This window comes from Diceros bicornis, chromosome 24 (assembly GCF_020826845.1).
Source record: "Diceros bicornis minor isolate mBicDic1 chromosome 24, mDicBic1.mat.cur, whole genome shotgun sequence".
NCBI lineage: Eukaryota > Metazoa > Chordata > Mammalia > Perissodactyla > Rhinocerotidae > Diceros > Diceros bicornis.
Window position 1 is genome coordinate 45,162,388 of NC_080763.1, and position 19,523 is coordinate 45,181,910.

The 19,523-nt window shown below is 53.8% G+C and overlaps 1 protein-coding gene across 6 annotated transcripts in view; it reads left to right on the top strand.

Annotated features, from left to right (window-relative positions):
* The window catches only part of EVL (Enah/Vasp-like), a 160,775-nt gene that overhangs the window by 126,749 nt on the left and 14,503 nt on the right, over positions 1-19,523 (top strand). For all 6 annotated transcript variants that reach the window (XM_058567686.1, XM_058567689.1, XM_058567690.1 and 3 more), the window contains 4 exons: positions 10,592-10,655; positions 14,006-14,064; positions 15,756-15,985; positions 16,734-16,855. In XM_058567686.1, the coding sequence (XP_058423669.1) occupies positions 10,592-10,655; positions 14,006-14,064; positions 15,756-15,985; positions 16,734-16,855 (475 nt within the window). The remainder of the gene's footprint in view (positions 1-10,591; positions 10,656-14,005; positions 14,065-15,755; positions 15,986-16,733; positions 16,856-19,523) is intronic.

The following is a 19,523-nucleotide window of genomic DNA, read 5'->3' on the forward strand; positions in this document are numbered from 1 at the left end:
ACGGGAGCTCCTCCCTCTCCTTCCTGCTCCTCATGGGCCTCTCCTTTCACTCCCAGCTGCTCTGGGGTAGGGGGCGGGGAGGTGTGAGCTCTGGATCCTGGCACGGAGTACCTGTCCTTGACCGATCAGAGGGTTAAGATGCTGTTTTGCGCTGAGGCCTTGCAGAAGTGGTGGGCAGAAGCAGCAGCATGCGGACTGGGCATCGGGAGATGTGGGCTCCTGTCCCAACAGCACCGTTCACTTTAGGACATGTAGCCTTGGGCAAGTCACTCACCCCTTCTGAGCCTCAGTTTCTCATCTATAAAATAGGTCTCATAGGCCTTGCCCTGGATAAGTGAGCAGATTAATCACAACAATGGTGCAAAGGTACTTTGTCCCTCACACTATAAAGGTGTGACAGATTTTTATTGCACTTTATTCTGTTTGAGATTCTTTTCAAGATTTATTCTGTGTCCTAAAATGAGCTTATTGGGAAAGGGAGGAAAAATATTTTACTAGGAAAATAACTGGCCTGAGGACCACAGCCTAAGTAGGACCAAACAGGCCGGTTGGCAGTGTCCTGGACTGGAAGCCGGGAACCTGGGTTCTAGGCCTGCTTACCCCTGGTTTAGGCCGTGTCCCTCCCTTTCCCCGGGCCTCAGGACCCCCTTGCACAAGGAGAGGGACGGGGAGGTGGTACAGCTTGCTAGCACCCAGGGCGGCCCAGCAGGCCTCCTGCTGTCGGTGTCAAAATGAAAAGGCCGTTCCTCTCCAGCGTACCATGTTGGTGCCTAGTTGCAAGGGCTGGTAGGTGCATCCTACTGTGTGGCTTCGGGCAGTTAGCCCCTCTCTGAATTGCGCTCTCCGCAGCTGCACATGCTGACCTTCCAGGTCTACAGGTCACTTAGACAGTGGTCTCTTAGACATAGCTCTAACCATTTGTCACCATGGGGTTGAGCCCACGGATGAGGGTCTATTACCTGGTTGTCGTGGGAAGGAATCAGCTGGCTCTGGTGATCTGAGTAAAACAGAGAAACTGCCTCACATATCGGCCCACTGTGAGCCTAAATTCATTAGTAAGGACTGGGCAGAAAAGGCATAGAAAATTCACCTAGGGTAACTTTAAGTAGGGAGGCGGCAATCAGGATTTGTCTGCTGCTGAGCCGAGTGCGGGAGATGGGTTAAGCATCACTACCTTGGCTTCCTCAGCACGGAGGTGGTGAGGCAGCTGCCTGTCTAATCAGAGCTGAGCAGCAGTGTGCTGACTGGACAGAGCTCTGGGCTGGGAGACATTTGTCCTACGCGCTGGTCCCAGCTCTGCCACCAATTCTTATGTGCCCTTGGTGAGGTGACTCTGAAGACTGCGGCCAGGCCAGGGCTCAGGCCCAGATCACAGACCCCGTTCCCACCTGGACACTTGCTTGCTTGGCAGTAGGAACCTTGAAATGAGAAGGGAAGGCCATGCTAAGGAATTGGTCCAGGGACGGCTGCACCCCATCCCAAAGTATCACTCTAAGTCAGTCCAAAATGGAGGGACCCTTCTGGAGAAAGGAGAAGGAGCTGGGCAGAGAGGTGGCAGAAGGGGGAGGGGGACTCAGAAGGGCTTGGGACAATGCCCAGCACAGACCAGGTGACTGTCGCTTGCTGGCCAGAAATTCCATCAAGCATCACTGAGCAGCTGCTGGATCCTTTGTGACACTCCTGAGATCTCAGGTTCCGTCTTTTCAGGAGGCTCAGCGGATGCCTTTCCGATAGAGACTAACTGGAAACCTAGTCTGTCCCTTCTGTCCCAGAGCCTCATAAATGTTAATGGGTAGGCAAGAAGATGGCCTTTCTCAGGAAGAGGTGTCAGCAATGCCTCGCTTTATCTGCCCACCTGAGGCTGGATAGCTTCAAGTGCAGTACCTGGGACAGGAGCTGTAGTGGCCTCTGCCTGCCCTGCACCTGCCAGACTCGAGGATAGAGTCACAGAGGAGTGCTTGTCTCTTCCATGGGGACCCTTAGCCATTTGTTTATTATAAGGTAACACATCCTCTTGTGCGTAATTTGGAAGTTCAAAAAGAGGAAAATAATCCAACAATCCAGAGATAGCTACTGTTAACATTTTGGTATATTTCCTTCTTTGCAGAGATTCAGAACTAGATGATCCTTGGTTCCATCCTTCTAACTTTATAGGAAACTGAGGCCCGGGGAGGTGGAGGGACTTAGTGGCAGAACTCCAACAAGAACTTGGGTCTCCTGGCTCCAGGTTCACTCTGAAGGGGATTTATATAAATTTATATAAATGTTGTGATTAATCTGCTCACTTATCCAGGACTGTTCCCCTTCTGGAACAGTCCAGAAGAGGCCAGCCAGGAAAGAGGAGGGACTGGAAAACAGGAATGAGGGGCAGTGGGAGGTCTAGGGCTGTTCCCTTGGTGAGGACTGGACAGGGAGCATGAGCACTATTCTCCACTGTCCTAAGGCTGGCAGGCCATCACTTGAAAGACTGCCTCTCTGGTCCTGACAGAGGGACCATTAGGAGCAGGGCTAGCAAGAAGGATTTCAGCCCATCAGGAGGAAGACTGTGGCAGGAGATCTGCCGTACACTGGGGCAGCCCCGTCACGCATATAAGCCCATCACAGGGAGGCCAGGCCAGGTGGCCCCTCAGGCTCTGTACAGCTCTGCGAGCCTGGGATCCAGATCTTTCTCCTGGGATGGGAACATCTGTTTGCACACACTTCACCCAAGTACTACATGGACGGGGCATCAAGTCGGGGACAGGCAGGATGGCAGCAGGCAGGCAACGTCTCTTTCCAGAGGCCAGTGGGTGCTGAGAGGCTGCTGTGTGGGCTAGGCTCCTGCTAAGAAAGGAGCATGCCAGGACGCTGTGTACAGCAGTCCTCTGCCTTCGTGCCAAGGTGCCCTCTCTCCCGCCCCGGTGCTTTCTTTTACTTAGCTCTGCCCACTCCTCTTTAGGACCCTCTGCCCCTCTCTTCCCATCTCTCCTTCCCCACCCTTCCTTCCTCTGGATGTGAGAAGTTCGACAGCATGTGCCTAACGTGCACTGAAGTCACAGCGAATCAGCAAGAGGCATTTGCTTTCAAGTCCTCTATTCCTAAGTTTAAACCTGGTGTCACTCTTTACCTGCTGAGTGGCCGTGAAGATGTCACTTAAGTTCTCCAACTTTCTACCTTTCTTCTGGATAAACCAAGGCTCCTAGGATGAGTGTGAGGGTTAAGTGAGCATCATTTGTGAAGTCTTTGGCACAGGACCTAGCACATAGCATGGTGACTGCTCAGTAAACTTGAGTTCTCTCTTCTCTCATCCCTTCCCATTGTATTTTCCAAGTGCCACCACCATTGGGGACCTGCAATGTCTCACCTGCTCTAATGTCTCAAGGCTTACGAGGCATGGTCCCCAGCAGAGCCACTGACTATTTCCAGCTGTGAGGTGAGAGCTTTAGGAATGTGTCACCTGCTCCAGTCTCAACAGTTGGTTGGAGGTCTTCAGACAGTTTGCCTGGGGCCCAGTCATTCATTTACTCAACAAATGTTTATCAAGTGTTGACTGTATGCCAAGAACAAAGTTAAGTGCTGGGATATGGAGAACTCACCAGACACGTCCCCGAAGATCGAAAGTCCCGACCTCTCTGTTTGCCTGGCATGTACAGGTGTACTTAGTGTGTCCTAGTGGGCGAGGGGCTTGGCACTAGCAGAGTCCCTGTGAGGAGGTGCCCCCTGCACAACTGAGTGTGACCTGGGCCCTGCCTGTACCCTGCCCACCTCTCTGCCCCGCAGCAGGGCTGGGGGAGGGGGCGTCAGCCACATCTGGTGCATTCTCCTGGAAGCCTGATCATGTGCAACCAGGTGTTTCCTCTCATCTGTTCTCCCCTGCCCCTCCCTGTTAAGCAAAGTCAACTTTCCTGAAGATCATCGTATCTTGTGTTGGGAGTCTTTGTCAAAGACAGAGCCTAAAAAGCCTTTAGAAAGGGTGCAGTACTGGTACCGAATATGCTCTCCTCCCACCTGGGAACACCCTGTGAAGGGTGTGGCGACCATTAACACCCACTCATAGGTGAGAACTGGGGGGAAGTGGCCTGCCCCAAGTCCTCAGGGAGTCCCGGGTACAGATGCCCTCGGCTGTTCTGACCTGCATGTGCCACCACTCAGAGATGATGTCAGACCTCCTGGCCCCACTTTCTCCCTCAGTCTGGCCAACGTCAGTGCCTCAGGTCAGTCATACTGACTCTCACCTTAGGTCCCTCAGCATCTGTGGTGCGGGGCCAGCTCCCATCCCCTCTGGCCAGCGTTCCCCCCGCGCATCGCCCCCTCCCAGGTGGGCTCATGGCTGGAGTGTGGCCAGCCTCACCCTGTCTTCCAGTTTGGTTTTCTTCTTTGTGTTCCCCACCTCATGTCCTCCAAGGATAAAAAGACCTCCTGAGTCAACACTGTGTTTTGTAGGAGTAGGTGTTTCATGGAACTTAGACCTGAAGCTGGAAAGTGGGCCTCAGAGGCAGTGAGAAGTCAACTCCTTCCCCAAGAAGCGTCATGGTCCAGTGGAACTTAGAGCAGACAATCCTGGATGCAGGTGTCAGCTTGGGTCTCGCCCTCTGTCCATTTGCTCCTCTCTGTGTTCAGACAGGAGGTCCGTGAGGGCACAGGTCACTTTGCCCTGGCCTGCCACCAGGGTGTGGTGTACCCATGTACCCATGCATGGGCTGTACCCACAAAACACCAGTAATTCACAGGCACTCTGCTTCTCCCGACATTTGTTTAATGTTCCAGCTTGAATTTCCTTTCCTCTTCTCATGTGTCTATAATGCGAATAGGTTCTTTATTTTGCCTTTGGCAACACTTATTTGAAGCGAGTGAGAGAAAGGTAAGGGTTGTCTGAGTTGGACCCCACCCCCAGTGGGTGGGCCAGACCCCTGCTACTTGCAAGATCAGCTCCCAAACCAACAAGCTTGTGACACCAAGGCCAGCATCACGAGCCTCATGGCCTTGGGCAAGTCCCCTCACCTCTTGGAGTCACCACTGCTCATTCTGTGTACCTCCCGGGGCCGTGGTGGGACCCTCTGGGCAGCGGGGGCCAGCAGCAGGAGGCCAGCAGAGAAGAAAGCGCTCTGTTAACGGGGGGTGAGGGCCCTTTCTAGCAGCACCAACAGACCTGACTGGGGGCAAAGGGCCATTCAAGTGTGCAAGTCCACAGGTGGGTTAATGATTAGCAAGAAGTGTTTGACTCAATGAAGAGGTCCACCAAGAATTTGCTCTAGAAAGTCACAAGAACTGTACTTTTCAGGGCTTCATAGTTTATCAAGGGCTTTTTTCCTGCAATTCATTTATTCCTCACAGCAGCTTTGTGAGGTGCCACTATTAGTATTAGTATTCATGTTCATATTTCCATTTTATAGATGAGGAAACAGGTGGATTTGCATAGGTGGCACCGCGAACAGGCCTGGGCAGAACTCAGGCCTGTCTTCACCCTCCCAACCCTGGTCCTCACTCCCACTGCCTGCCCAGGATTGTTCCTTGTGGAGACAGTGGCAGCCTTGTGGCAGTTAAATATGATCTTCAGACAAGTGTCCCCATACATTTACTGTACAAAGGGGGGCACTGCATGACTGCAGAAGGTGACTGCAGAGTCAGCACACAGCTGCATGCAGAGCCAAGGGTTGTCCTCTACCAGGGAGCACGTCTGAAGCGGAATGCCCTGCGACAAAGGCCAGGTCAGCAGCCCCGTCTCTCAGGTCTGCCCCAAGGCCTCTGGTCAGCAGTGGGTTCCTGATGCTGGCAGGGAAGTTAGCCTGGAACTGTCCCTTGGTGAGCCTTGTCTCCAACAAGCATGCATTGGGGGTCCCTGTGTTTCTGGGGCTCACCTTGGTTGTATTTTCATCTGAGCCAGTTCAGTTCTGTTCCTTCACCTGTGCTTCCCCCAGGCTTGGTGATCACGAGTTGCCTGTACCCTTCCCATCTCAGTTCAATAAAATATACCAAGGGTCTGACGTGAGCCAGGCCTTGAGCATGGAAGGAGGAGTAAGATGTGGTCTCTGCCCTCAGGACGCTCAAGATCCCATAGGGAAGAGAAGACATGCCCTCAAATCACTATAATATTAGAAAGTTGTGTTATGAGAGAGGCCCTTGGGTATTAAGCAGGCAGGAGCATGAAGACAGGGGAAAGCTTCCCGGAAGAGGCAACGGTGGAGCTGGGCCTTGAAGACTTGGCAGGTGGAGAAGGGATCCTGGGTGGATTGGGTAGCCCACACAGAGGCAGAGAGGTGGGAAGCACCGCCCGTGATCAGGCTTAGGGAGCAGATGCAGAAGGTCCACTGTGAAGGGGGGTGCAGGAGAAGCAGCTGCAGGGTGGGCTGGAATCTTACTCGATGGAGGTTGGACCTAATCTCATGTGTTTAGGTTAGAGTGTGTGTTTCCCAGAGATCGTGTAGGCCGCGATGTCAGCATGGAAGACGGACAGGGAGAAAGGAGAGAGAATGGAGGCAGAGGGTCCCGCTGGCAGATTGAGGCATCGGTCCAGGAGAGAGACGCTGAGGCAGCCACGTAGGAGAGGCAGATGGGTTCTGTAGGGATCTCAGACACAGCAGCCATAAGACTCGGTGACTAACGAGACGTGGGAGATGAAGAAGGAGGAGCTGGGGTTCCCACCTGCTTGCTCACCTGGATCCTGAAGGCAGAGGTGCAGCTGGCCTGAGGCATTACTCCACCTTGGCTTCTGATTGCACCATGCAGGGAATCATTGAGAATAACTCGACACCGGGACAAATGGGAGTGATGACCAGCCACCTACATGCTCCCACCCTGAGATTTCAATGCTGAAGAAGCACCTAAATGGATGTTGCCTGGTGTTCCCCAGGGATCCTAGACAGTTCTGGAGGAAAGATCCTCCTCCCTGCCCCTCTTCCCTGCCTTTGCCATTGGGGCAGCTGTGGCCAGTGGGTGGAATAGGCCAGGAGTATGGAGACAGTGGGAATCTCACATCTGCTGTAGATACCCCGTGTGACACTGGACAGACCCCTTCCCCAGGCCTTAGCTCCCACCTCTAAAACAAAGGGACTATACTTCCTAATGTTTAGGACCCTCATAGCTCAAGGCAGACTAACATGTTCTTAGTTTACTAAAAATACAAGGCCTTATGCAACCAAATGTTGTCTCTTCCTGCTCTGTAGAATCTAACATTCCAGCTGTCTGGTTTTGAAATATGTCTGAAGTGCAGGGGCCAGAGCCCCCTGGGAGCAGCGAGGGCTCGTGTCAGACTTCCCCCACCCTCTGGAGAAAGAGCCTGGCTCAGGGTGTGGGGAGGAAATCCAGCCCAGCAGCAGAATGAGGAGCCCAAGCGCAGGACCACAACAGACCACCGTGGAGGTAGCTGGCAGCCATCTGGGGTCCTGACAAAGGAGTGGGAAACAGTCCCAGCAACTGAGGCCAGGCCAGGCCAGCAGGTGCAGAGAGATCTCTGATGCCCTAGCATCGCAAGACCTCCGTCCTAGGGCAGGGTCTGGCCAGGGTAAGGGTGGGCTCCAGTTCTCAGACCAGGTGCTAGACAGGGTCTGCAGAATAGGGGCTCAGCCCTTGAAAGAAGGACAGAATCCAGATTCAAGCGTGGGCCAGGTCTTAGAACGAAACAGAAGTCTAGTTGCCTGATCTGGTACCCAGGACCCCGGGCCAAGCCCAAGGATAGGGCCAAGCCAGAGGCAAAGCAGCTCAGGCCTGGGTCCCAGAACAGTGGGCTTAGACGTCTTGAATCCCTCTTGCCTTGGCCAGGATGAGTGGGCATGGGCACAGAGCCTTTGGGGGACACCTGACCGCTGTGTGGACACCAGGCAGAGCCTGAGAGCACCACCTGAGGGCTGCAGCCCCTTGTGCTCGTGGCTGTTCTGATGGCATACCAGCCTGCCCCTTCATTCTTCATTCTTCAAGCCAGTCTCAATCCAACACCAGTGTGATTGAATTTAAGGAAGAAAGTGGCATTTTGCAGGTAGTTTGAGTCTGGCTCTGCCGCTTGCTGTCTTTGAGACCCTGAGCAGGTCACTTACCCTTTCTGGGCCATTTCTTTACTGTTACAAGTCCTTGTGGGAGCTGTCTTATGGGATTTGAGAATTAAAATAAATTTAAATTAAGAAAAGTGCCTTGACACTACTGTAAAGTAGTGTTTTTGTATTCTTGCTCTGGTTTCCTGAGAACAAGGAGGGAAGGAGCCCTAAGACCTGGGCCTTGTGAAACAGGGGAAGAGAGATCCCCCACTGGGGAATTTTTTTAATTGGGAATGTTTATTTTCTTTATTAAACTTTTAAATTTTCTAATGTCTATACTGAACATATGTTACATGTTATTTATAGTCAGAAAAACCAATTTTTTTAAAAGAGCAAAATTATTGTATGTTAAATAAATAAAGCAAAAAAATGTATTTAGAGGCGGGGAAAGAAAACTAATATTTATTTCATGCCTCCCATGTGCCAGGCCACCACGCCAGATACTTACGTATGTCTCCTCTGTACGAAGTACCCAGGCATCTTCTCTCCTGCCCATCCTCTGAGGGCAGTGGGAGGCGCTGAGCAAGGATAGGGTCAGGCAGGTCCACCCAGGGGAGGAGTTCCTCCTCGAGTGCGAGGAGGCCTTCTCCGCCTCCCACCAAGCAGCGGGCCCACTGCCCACCATCTGGAGCCTCCCCTTTCCCCAGCTGAAGCATCCACACTGGGGCCAGGAGGGCAGCAAAGCATGGCTCACTGAAAACTTGGCTGAGGCTGAGACTGGGGCCCAGGACAGCAGGTCTGGAAACCGCCGAATGTGGAAGCCAACTTGGGGCATGAGGAGGGCTGTCAAGCACAGGAAAAGATTTGACCTAGGTTGTGTTACACCTGGTGTGGAAATGGGGCCTTCATGGGTGGGTAGATTTGGGACCTCAGTATAAGAAAGAGCTTGGTCCCCTGGAGGTGATAGCTTCCATTGCTGGGATTATGCTCAGAGGGCCTGCCTAGGAAGCACAGAGGGTTTCTGTGCTGGGCAGGAGGTTGCCCTAGAATCAGATGATCTGTTTCAGCTTTGAGATTCTGTTACTCTATCCCGCCGTGCCCCTGATCCAGGGGACAAGCTGCTAATCCCTCACTGCTTGAAGCCTCTGTGGGAGAGGGCTTCTGCACACTGTGGATTTTGTTGTAGGCTGAACATTGCTGTCCCCTCATTCCAGAGAGGAGACAAAGCCCCTTCCCCATCTAGTCAGCAAGGCATCAGATCAGCCTGTCCAGAGTCCATCCCCTGTCACTGTGCCTCTGCAGCAAAGTGACACCTGAGCTGGCAAAGAGAAGGAACAGTCAGCTCTTTCTCAGGGTAGGGCAAAAGCCTGGATTTTCTTGTAAATGTGGCACAGCACCAGCCCCCATCTGAACACGGGCTTCACACAGCAGACCCCGCCTGCTCTGGGGCCCTTCCTTCTGGGTCCAGGGTGAGGGTGGGGCCTGGAAGGCTCCACGGTTACTCTGTCCGTGACAGCCTCTGCCACCTCTGCCTCCACCGGCTCCTTCCCACCCCACAGCTGCAGCTCCTAGACGCAGGCAGGAGGGCATCACATCACCGGGAGGAACGTGGGCTGTGGCTCAGACAGACCAGGTGCTAGACCCTGGCTCTGACACTTACCTGCTGTAAGGATCATTCCTGTGCTCAAAAGGTGGAATAGGGGGCCGGCCCAGTGGCGTAACAGTTGGGTTCCCGTGCTCCACTTCGGCGGCCCAGGGTTCGCAGGTTCGGATCCTGGGTGCGGACCTACACACTGCTTGTCAAGCCATGCTGTCGCAGCATCCCATATAAAGTAGAGGAAGATAGGCATGGATGTTAGCCCAGGGCCAATCTTAGTCAGCAAAAAAGAGGAGGATTGGCAACAGATGTTAGCTCAGGGCTAATCTTCCTCAAAAAAAAAAAAAAAATTGGGGCCGGCCCAGTGGCGCAAGTGGTTTGGTGCGTGCGCTCTGCTTCAGCGGCCCAGGGTTCGTGGGTTCGGATCCCGGGTGTGCACTGACGCACCACTTGTCAAGCCATGCTGTGTCGGCGTCCCATATAAAGTAGAGGAAGATGGGCACGGATGTTAGCTCAGAGCCAATCTTCCTCAGCAAAAAAAAGAGGAGGATTGGCATTGGATATTAGCTCAGGGCTGATCTTCCTCACCAAAAAAAAAAAAAAATTAAAAGTTGGAATAAAATGGATCTACTGGGTTTGGTAATGCTAAATCCACAGGTGATTTTAGTTAGAACAGCTTGTGGGACATGAAGAGACCAGGGCCAGATGTTAGAAGGTTGAGGGGACAGTGGCAGGTGAGGAAGTAGAAACAGCATGGGCAATTTGAGAGGGACGGAGAAAGAAGTCAATAGCTAAAAGGGATGATTTTGAACCATGTGAAAAATGTGATCTCATTTATTGGTTCCAAGGGAGGAACCACGAGATAGAGGGAGAGGGACAGCTAAGAGGACGAGATGGGGGCGGGGGTCACACAGGGGAGAACCAAGGTGGAAAGGTCAGGGGCACCTCCTGTGGGACCAGGAGGGGCAGAGACAGGTAGAGCTCCAGGAGTGTGTCAGGGCCTTTCTTCTCTACTAACCAGCATGTTTTTGTGCTTCTCTGCCCGCAGGCCCCTCCGCCCAGCGTCAGGTGCAGAATGGCCCCTCTCCTGATGAGATGGACATCCAGAGAAGGTAACCTCGCACCCAGCAAGGGCCAGCCTGGGGGCCCAGGGCACCCTTCAGTGAGCGGAGGACACACCTGCAGCTAGGGCCAGGCGTCCCAGAGCCACAGGCAGGGGAGCAGGCCTGACCAGAAGGAAGAGGAAGCCAGTTCACAGCTCCGCCAGAGCAATGATGGCGTGTGTGGTTCACAGAGAGAGAGCACCACTGACTTCCACTGGGCAGCCTTCATGATGAGCCTGGCAGTGTCCTGAGTGCTGTCCACTCTTATTTAACTCAGTCCTCCCGAGTGTGTCAGGAGGTAGCTGTCATGACGTGGTGCGGTTCAGTAATGAGGCGAAGGCCGTACTGCTCGAGATGGGTGGACACCACCCGCCCAGGTCTGTCTGGCTGAGGCCCTGGCCTTGGCACCGTCCTATGCTGCTCTCCTCTGACTCTGTCCGAAGGAGTGGTGCTGTGAGCTCTGGTGCTGCCACTCTGTCGCCGGAAGCCTTGGGCGGGTGCCACGCCCTCTTTAGAGGGCCTCAACCCCCTGCCTGCTCACCTCCCAGTGAGGTTAAAGTGGGCAGAGGCCATGAGAGCGCTTTGTGAGCCGCAGCTGCACTTCGACGGCTTGGCCAGGGCCTTGTTGATGTCCTGGTTGGGCCAGCCTGTGGAGGAGACAGCTCCACAGGGAGTGAGCCATGGGGCAACAGCCCACCACCCTCTGAGGAGCTTCTACAGGGTTAGGACTGGGAGGAAGGGCCCGTGCTGTGGTCCTGAAGTTATGGAAGAGGTCGTGGTGGCTGAGGAAGGAGCAGCCCCACCAGGTCACGTTGCCGTGAACAGTGGGGCAGGGCTTGAACCCGGTCTGCCGTCCTGCAGGGCTCTGCCTCTGAGAGGCTGTGAATCCCAGCTCTGTGGGAGCCGTGCTGAGGAGGTGGCCTGGTCCATGCTGTCCTCACCCAGGGTACCGGGAGAGGGAGTGACTCCATGGGCCTGTGGCTAGACTCAAGTAGAGCCCGGGCTGGGGGCCGAGGAGGCGCTTATCCCCACCCCTCACCTAGCTAAGAGGCTCTCTCAGGACGGTCTCTTCTCCCCACCCCACCCCCCGACTCTGAGGAGTGAAAGCCAAAAGTGAATGATCTCTGAGGCGCCTTCCGGCTCTGACATGTTTTTGTGACCTTGGGCAAGTTACTGCGCTGGGCCTTAGTTTCCCTGTTTGGAGATGATAGTGTTAATCCTTGCTCTGCTTATCTCAAGCAAATGAGGTACACATGTGGGTGTGCTTCCTAGAGAGTCCTTTTTTATTAATTCCCATGCATTTACTGATTCAGTGGGCCTGTCTTCTAGCCTCTCAGGAATATAGCACCTTGCAGTTTACAAAAGGGTTTTACACGTTTTGTCTCTTTTTAATCCTCACACTAACCCTCAGGGGTTGTTATTACTGGCACTGTTTCTCACGTGAGCCAGCTGAGGCTCAGAGAGTGGAATGGATTTGCCCAAAGTAGCCAGGAGTTAGAGGCAGAACGAGGACTGGAAGCCTGGTCTGGCCCCAACTCAGCTCTCTGCCGGGTCCCAGGGCTGCCTCCACCCAGAAAAGGGCCTGAGTGAGCTCCTCCAGACTCAAGGAATGAATGTACAGGGGTACCAGGGTCCTAAACAGATCCTTCAGTTGCTCTCTCAGAATTGGTTCAGCACCACACTGCGTTATCTTAACCCACGACCCACATCCAAGGTGCCCAAGGCCGCTGACAGCTGAAGGTGGCTCAGTTTTGCCTGCAGTCCACTGTCATGGGCCAGAGCACTCCCTGAAGGTCAGTCTGTGAACTTGACCTGAATCATACCTGCTGTTTAAATATTTCCAAAAGTCCTCATTTTGCAGAGGGTTTCTAAGCATATGGCTCCTGCTGGGGAGGTTGGAATTTTGGGTGATGTTTTGGCAGTTTGTGTGTGTGAGGAAGATCAGCCCTGAGCTAACATCCATGCCAATCCTTCTCTTTTTGCTGAAGAAGATTGGCCATGGGCTAACATCCGTGCCCATCTTCCTCTTCTTTTTTTTTTTTTTTTCCACATGGGACGCCGCCACAGCATGGCTTGACAGGCAGTGCGTTGGTGCATGCCCGGGATCTGAACCCACACCGCCAGCATTGGAGTGCGTGCACTTAACCGCTACGCCACGGGGCCAGCCCCTGTTTTGGCAGTTTGGATGGAGAAGCTAATACAAATGCTGGGAGCTTTTCAAACACCTTTAAGGCCAAAAAGGTCTTTTCCTGTTTTTTTAGGTATCAGGTGTAATCCTTCAAGAGAACCCATGAAACAGGTGTTATTGTGCTTATTTTACAGGGAAGAGTCTGAGGCCCAGGAAAGGGAATTGACTTACCTGTGATCACAAAGCCGTGAATCCCAGAGCGGGACCCAGAAAGCTCTGTACCTCTAGATAGTCTGCAGTAAACTCGGGGTCCCGTTTGACCTTTGTCTAAGATGAGAGCAGCTGGACAAGATTCCTGTATTTGTTCCCTCACAAAGCACTTAGCCACTGCTGTGTGCCAGACACGGTGCCGGCACCAGAGAAACACCAGCTCGCTGTAGGCACATGGCCTGCAACCCACTGCTGGCCTCCAGGGCCGCAGACACCCGGGCCCCGTGCTCCCTTAGCAGGCAGTTAGAGTTGGCTCCACACCAGCTGAAGCCTTGCTGCCACCCCTCCTGCTCCGGCAACTCAGTCCCTGTCTGTGGATACGTTTGTGGGTCAGTGTGCTCACTTGACCAGCCTTTACTGGCACCCTGAGGCCACTCTGCCATAAGGAGCTAGGACGTTAGTTCCCACTGGGGTACACAGAGCGTTGCATTGCAGCGTACCAAATGGCCCTCTAAATGGAGGCCAGGCCTGCGGCTGGATCTGTGGTGAAAAGAATGAGGACGTGCAGCCATAGTGTCCACTTCTGACAACAAACAATGCCTGAAAATTGTTCCAGGGAACTTAGCCAGGTGCAATAAGAATGGGTGGTCCTGGGGTCGGATAGGCCCCCAAAGCCAGATGAGCCCATCCAGCCTAGGGGAAAGCTTGGTCACTCGGCCAGATGGTCACCCAAGCCTTCGTGAGGGGCTTCCTGTTCACGCGTGCCTGAGACTCAGAGGGCTGCCACGCTCACCTGTTGGGGACCTTGAACCAGTCACATGCCCTGCCCCTATTAAGTAGGGGCGCGAAGCCCAGCGTGGGATGAGGGGAGCTCACTGCCAAGCCCCCAGCCGAGGGTGTGCAGGGGGCTCTCAGGGAGTGCTGGCGAAACCTGACGCTAATGCCCGGGCTCCGTGGACACAGAGCCACATTGTTCTCAGCTCCGAGAAGTCAGACCAGCTCTGCTGTTGTTGCTTTTCAGACAAGTGATGGAGCAGCAGCAGCGTCAGGAATCTCTCGAGAGAAGAACCTCAGCCACAGGTGAGAGCCCCCTGCTTCCCTTACCTGTGCCCGGTTGGCAGCCCCTTCACTTGGATGATGCTAGGGGCATGTTGGGCCCTCTGTGAAGAGCTGCTGGTTACATAGGTCTCAAAGTGTGGCAGTCACGTCTGATGAAAGTAGGGGACAAAGAACAGAGCAGAGGGTGGGAGATTAGCTCAGCTTGGTCTGGCCCCTGCCCACCACTCATTCCCTGAGCACCTGCCACGTCTCGGGCACTGTGCTAAGGGTGAGGACACAGTGATGGACGAGGCAGATGCCCTGGGGAGCCCACTGTCCAGTTAGGGAGACACTGGATCATCACAGAGCACACGAGCTGACCAAGTGAGGCTCAAAGGTACACAGAGGAGAGCCCGACCGCCCTGGGGTCAGTCCTGAACGTTGGCCGGGACTCAGCACAGTAAAGCAGGAGTAGGGTTGTCTGCAAAATTGCAATGTTGATTAGTAAGTATAGCACTTCATAACTTAGAGAGTGCCTTCATATGCTTTGTCTTGCTTAATTCTCTCAAACGCCCTGGGAAGTAAGCAGGTGAATGTTATCCTGTTTTACTTATGAGAAAACCAAGCCCCGGCTGGTTGCAGGAGCCCCTGCTGGTGAAAATGCTGGCTGATACCACCCTCTCTCGGCCTCCTGCTCCTGCTCTGGTCCACCCTGTGCATTTCTAATGCACGTCTGACCCTGACACCATGTCACCCCTACCCCATCACTCCTGAACAGCTGGGCTCCTTAGCAGGCCTGCAGGTGCACAGGCCTGGTTACTGCAGACGTCCTGCCTAGGCCCTCCCCTCCTGGTGTCTCCCTTCAGTTCCTCCAGTGCCTCTCAGGCTCCTCCTATCCTCTTCCTCCTTCCTTGCACTCACTCCCCCTTCACCGAACTGAACTCTTGCTCTTCTGTCATGTCCTAGCATAGTCGGTACTTCCCTAAGAAGGTCTTCCATGAACTTCTGGCCAGGTTGGAGCTGTGCTCCCTATGCCAAGATGGCATTGTGTGCCTGTTCTTGGTAGCACTTGTCAACCTGCCACAGTAACGATTGTGCATTCATCTGTGAGTGGTTGACTGTTTCCCCACCAGGCCACAAGCACCGTTTTTCCCCGGTGCCTGGCACAGTGCCAGGCACACAGTGGAGGCTCAGTGTGGGATGGAGGGTTGGTTGCAGGGATGGACAGGGAGCAGGGGACTGCCCAGCACTCACCATTGCTCCCTGACATATGCCCCAGTCAGCCCTGTGACCCACAGTTACCTGCCACAGTCCCCAAAGGCCAAGGGTCAGTCACAGTCACATCTCAGCGACCAACTCTGCCAATGCCTAGGATGGTTCTAGGTACTGAGAAGGAACAGAGAAGGAAAAAAAGGTACAATTAGTGCCACCAAAGAGCTTCCTTTCCCGCTGGGAAACCATGATTGGAGGAAGAGAAAGTTAGCTGAGCTCAAGGAGTATTAAGCAAGTATGTGACCTTATGGGTTGGGCCAGGTCCCAGAATTCTGGGGAGACCAGCGTAGGGAGTGACTAGATCAGTGCCAAGTGCATCCCATGGGGGCTTCCTGAAAGAGGCAACCTTAAGCTGTTCCTTGTTCCTCATCCCTCAGAGAGCAGGCTGCCCTCTGTCCCTCCTCCCAGGGAAGCACCAGCTAGGGGCTGGGGACTGATTGAGCCCCACTGTTGTGTTTCAGGACCCATCCTCCCACCAGGGCACCCCTCATCTGCAGCCAGCGCCCCCCTCTCATGTAGCGGGCCTCCACCCCCACCCCCACCCCCTGTCCCGCCTCCACCCACAGGGGCCACCCCCCCTCCCCCACCCCCACTGCCAGCCGGAGGAGCCCAGGGTACCAGCCACGACGAGAGCTCTGTGTCAGGACTGGCCGCTGCCCTGGCTGGGGCCAAGCTGAGAAGAGTCCAGCGGGTAAGTGTCCCCGGGCACAGGTGGATGGCTGGGGGACTGGTTTCTCACTGCGCAATGGATAGAGCCTTCCCTCATCTGCAAGACACGGAGCAAAGCACTGCCCTCTCCCAACCTAGACAACACCTCTGCCGATTGTTGTTAAATGAGAAAACGTATGAGACAGCGTTGTGTGAACCATAAGTTTATATGGTTTCAGTTATTTAAATTGACCGTCACAAGCGGGACAAGAAATATTTCCCCCTTTATTTGTTCAAGTCATGCAGTTTATCAGTTGCAGAGTTTGGACTTGGGCCCTGGGTCCTGTGAATTTAAGTCCATCTCTCTTTCCACTGTACCAGGTTCTGTCATGGAAGTCAATTCCATCAGGCTCAGCTTTTCTTCCCTAGCCCTTCCACAGATGTCCTAGAAGGTGGAACTTCTGGAATAGGCTGAGTGTGGCTGTGGTTCTAAGAACACTTCTTCCCACAGAGTTGCGTCTCCTCCCCCTTCCCATTACACTGGTCTTGGCAAGGGCCCTGACTGAGCCAGTAGACCTGGGGAGTGGCTGTTAACTGTGTGACCAGCCAGTCCTGGTCCTGCTCTGGTCTTGGGGGGCGGGGAGATTGGATGAGATGACCCTTCCCTCAGGTCTCTTCCAGCACTGCTGTGATGGGAAGCACACGTCCGCATTCACACACGTCCCCGTCACCCCCTCAAGTAGTGTCCTGTCACAGACACCAGACTTAAACACTGTACCCTTTCCCCTTAGCCAGAAGATGCATCTGGAGGCTCCAGTCCCAGCGGGACCTCCAAGTCTGACGCCAACCGGGCGAGCAGCGGGGGTGGAGGAGGAGGCCTCATGGAAGAAATGAACAAACTGCTGGCCAAGAGGTGGGTGTTTAGGCTTCCCCAAACTCAGCTCTTGTCGGGAACGCCTGGGCCTCAGCATGGAGCAGAGAATCCGTTGTCACCTGGGTTAGCCAATCAGCGGAACTGCTAATCAAGGTCTCCCTTCTCAAGGGATCAATCTGAGGCATCGAGACAAAAGGAGTCCTCTAAATCCTTCTTCATTTCAGTGTAGCAAGTGTGTAATGAAGCATCTTCCACGTACCAGCCCTGTCCTGAGCAGAGAGAAATTTGGAGATAATTTCAGAGAGAGAGATTGAGAGAGAAAAGAGGAGTGTTGCCTGCACTTAGGATCCCAGCATAAACAAGATGTGGTCCCAGTGCTCGAGCTGCTCAGAGTACAGCATGGTGGATGCGTGATGAGGGGGCCAGTCCTCCAGGGGCTGTGATGGAGGACACAGGAAAAGGAATTAGGAAGTGGCAGGAGCCTAGAAGACATGAGCCCTAGGAGATGGAAGAACAGTTCCATCCGCATCACTGTTGGGCTCTGGGGCCGGGTGCCTCTTCATCCACTTCTCCATCCACACCAGCAGATATGGCTCTAGCTTGCCCAAGGCCATCAGCCTGTCAATGGCTCGTGGTTGTGTGTTTTTTTTCCAAATGAAACCTAAGCATGTGGAGAGATCAGACAGCTCCTTCTCAGAAGAGTTGCAAAGCTTGGATTTTACTTGTAAGTGTCGCATGGCAGCAGGAATGCACTGACTTAGGTTACTGATGCCGTAGCTCACCTGGGCACCAGAGGGCACAGGAGCCGGCCTCACCTGTCAGAATGCTCCTTATTGTCCAAGAAAAGCAATGGCAGGAGCCTTCCTCCAACAGTGACCCTGCTGTCTTCTCTCACTCTCTGGGCTCTTCCTGCTGCCCTCCAAGTCGCTAACCCTGAGTGTGAACTCGCTGTGTGCCTCGGGTTTTCAGCTCATTAAATCCACACAGCTCTGCGAGGAGGAAAAGGGAAACAGAGACCCACAAAGTGCACGTAGCCAGTCTGGCGCTTCATGGCAGGGCCGAGCCACTTTTCCTGCCCAGGGCCTCTGTGCACAGGGCAAGGGACAGCACAGCGGGGAGCCCACCACAAGTGCAGAGGGAGCAGTGAGGTTGATCCACAGCACCAGCCTTTCCTGAGCCTCCAGCTGGACCTGAGCATACATAGGTAACCAAGACAGGGGACAGACTGGTGAGCAGTTGTCATACAGCAATGCCTAGAGGTGTGCAGGGTGACCGTGGCTGCACAACAGTGGGAATAGCTCCCTGGGGGAGAGAGCCAGGAGGGCTTCACAGAGGAAGTTTCCCATGTGCTCAGCCTTGAAAGTCGAGAACAATTCTCTGAGCTGAGGTGGGAGAGGAGAGCAGTCCATGCAGAGAGAAGAGCAGAGGTGTGGTGGGCAGTGTCAATATACCTGGGGAGGCTGAGGCGTCCACTGTGCCTAGAGCAGGGGTCACAGAGGAGATTGACCAGAAGTCAGGCTGGAAGAGAGCCTCATTGTGCAAGCGCATCGGGTGCCATCTCAGAGAGGTGAACGGGGCCTCCTGTAAAAATAGATGTTTTTCGAAAAGAAAATACTCACGCTTTCCCCAAGTCCAAAACTAATCCTTTAACAATAACAGCTTGGCTTCGATGGTTTAAACCAAATGGAGAGGAAGTTCCTGAGAACAGGAAAAGGCCGGTGTTGCCAGGAGCCAGTGAGACGCCCAGATGCTGGTGGAGAGTCAAGGCCCTACCAAGAATAAACGTACTTTGCACAACCCAGCGAGGATTAATCAAGTTGCTCTTTGAAATCCCCCTTGGTGATGGATGTTGGATGGAGTTGACAGTGAGAATGCCCTTGCAGGCCCATTCTTTTTTTTTTTTTTAAGATTTTATTTATTTATTTTTTTCCCCCCAAAGCCCCAGTAGATAGTTGTATGTCATAGCTGCACATCCTTCTAGTTGCTGTATGTGGGACGCAGCCTCAGCATGGCCGGAGAAGCGGTGCGTCAGTGCGCGCCCGGGATCCAAACCCCGGCCGCCAGCAGCGGAGCTCGCACACTTAACCGCTAAGCCACGGGGCCGGCCCTAGGCCCATTCTTTTAATGAAGGTTCTCACAGATGTTCTGCTCCTCCCTCTGAGGGCTGCAGTTGAGTCTTTGTCCCAGCCCAAGAGGGAAAATCAGTATTGCTGAGAGCTGCTCTGTGCTGAGCACTTTCACAAACATTTCACATTGAATCTTCACAGGACTGGAATGGCCTGGGCTGCTTTGTATTTTTAAATGATTAAATGCTGGCTCTGGGTAGGAATAGAATGTTGTGGGGCAGAGGGGCAGTGGGCAGGCTGGTGAGGAGACTGTTGCAGTCCAGAAGAGATGATGGTGGCTTGTACTCAGTCTTCGAAGTAAAGATAGGAAAAAGACAGATTTGAAATAAAATGTGGGTAGAATTGACCAGGCTTGACTGTTGTGAGGAAGAAGTTGGCGTCAAGGATGATCTCTGGGTTTCTGGGAGGAGCGATAGGTGGGTAAACCTGTGCTACTTGAGATGAGAAGACTGAAGGAGGCCCCTGTATGGCTATGGTGTGGGGCCCGTCACTTGACTGGTGACAGCCAGCCGGCGGCCCCTCACACTCATCAGGCCAGCTTCTCTCTTGATGGGCAGCTTACCTCCTGAGTTCTGAGAGTC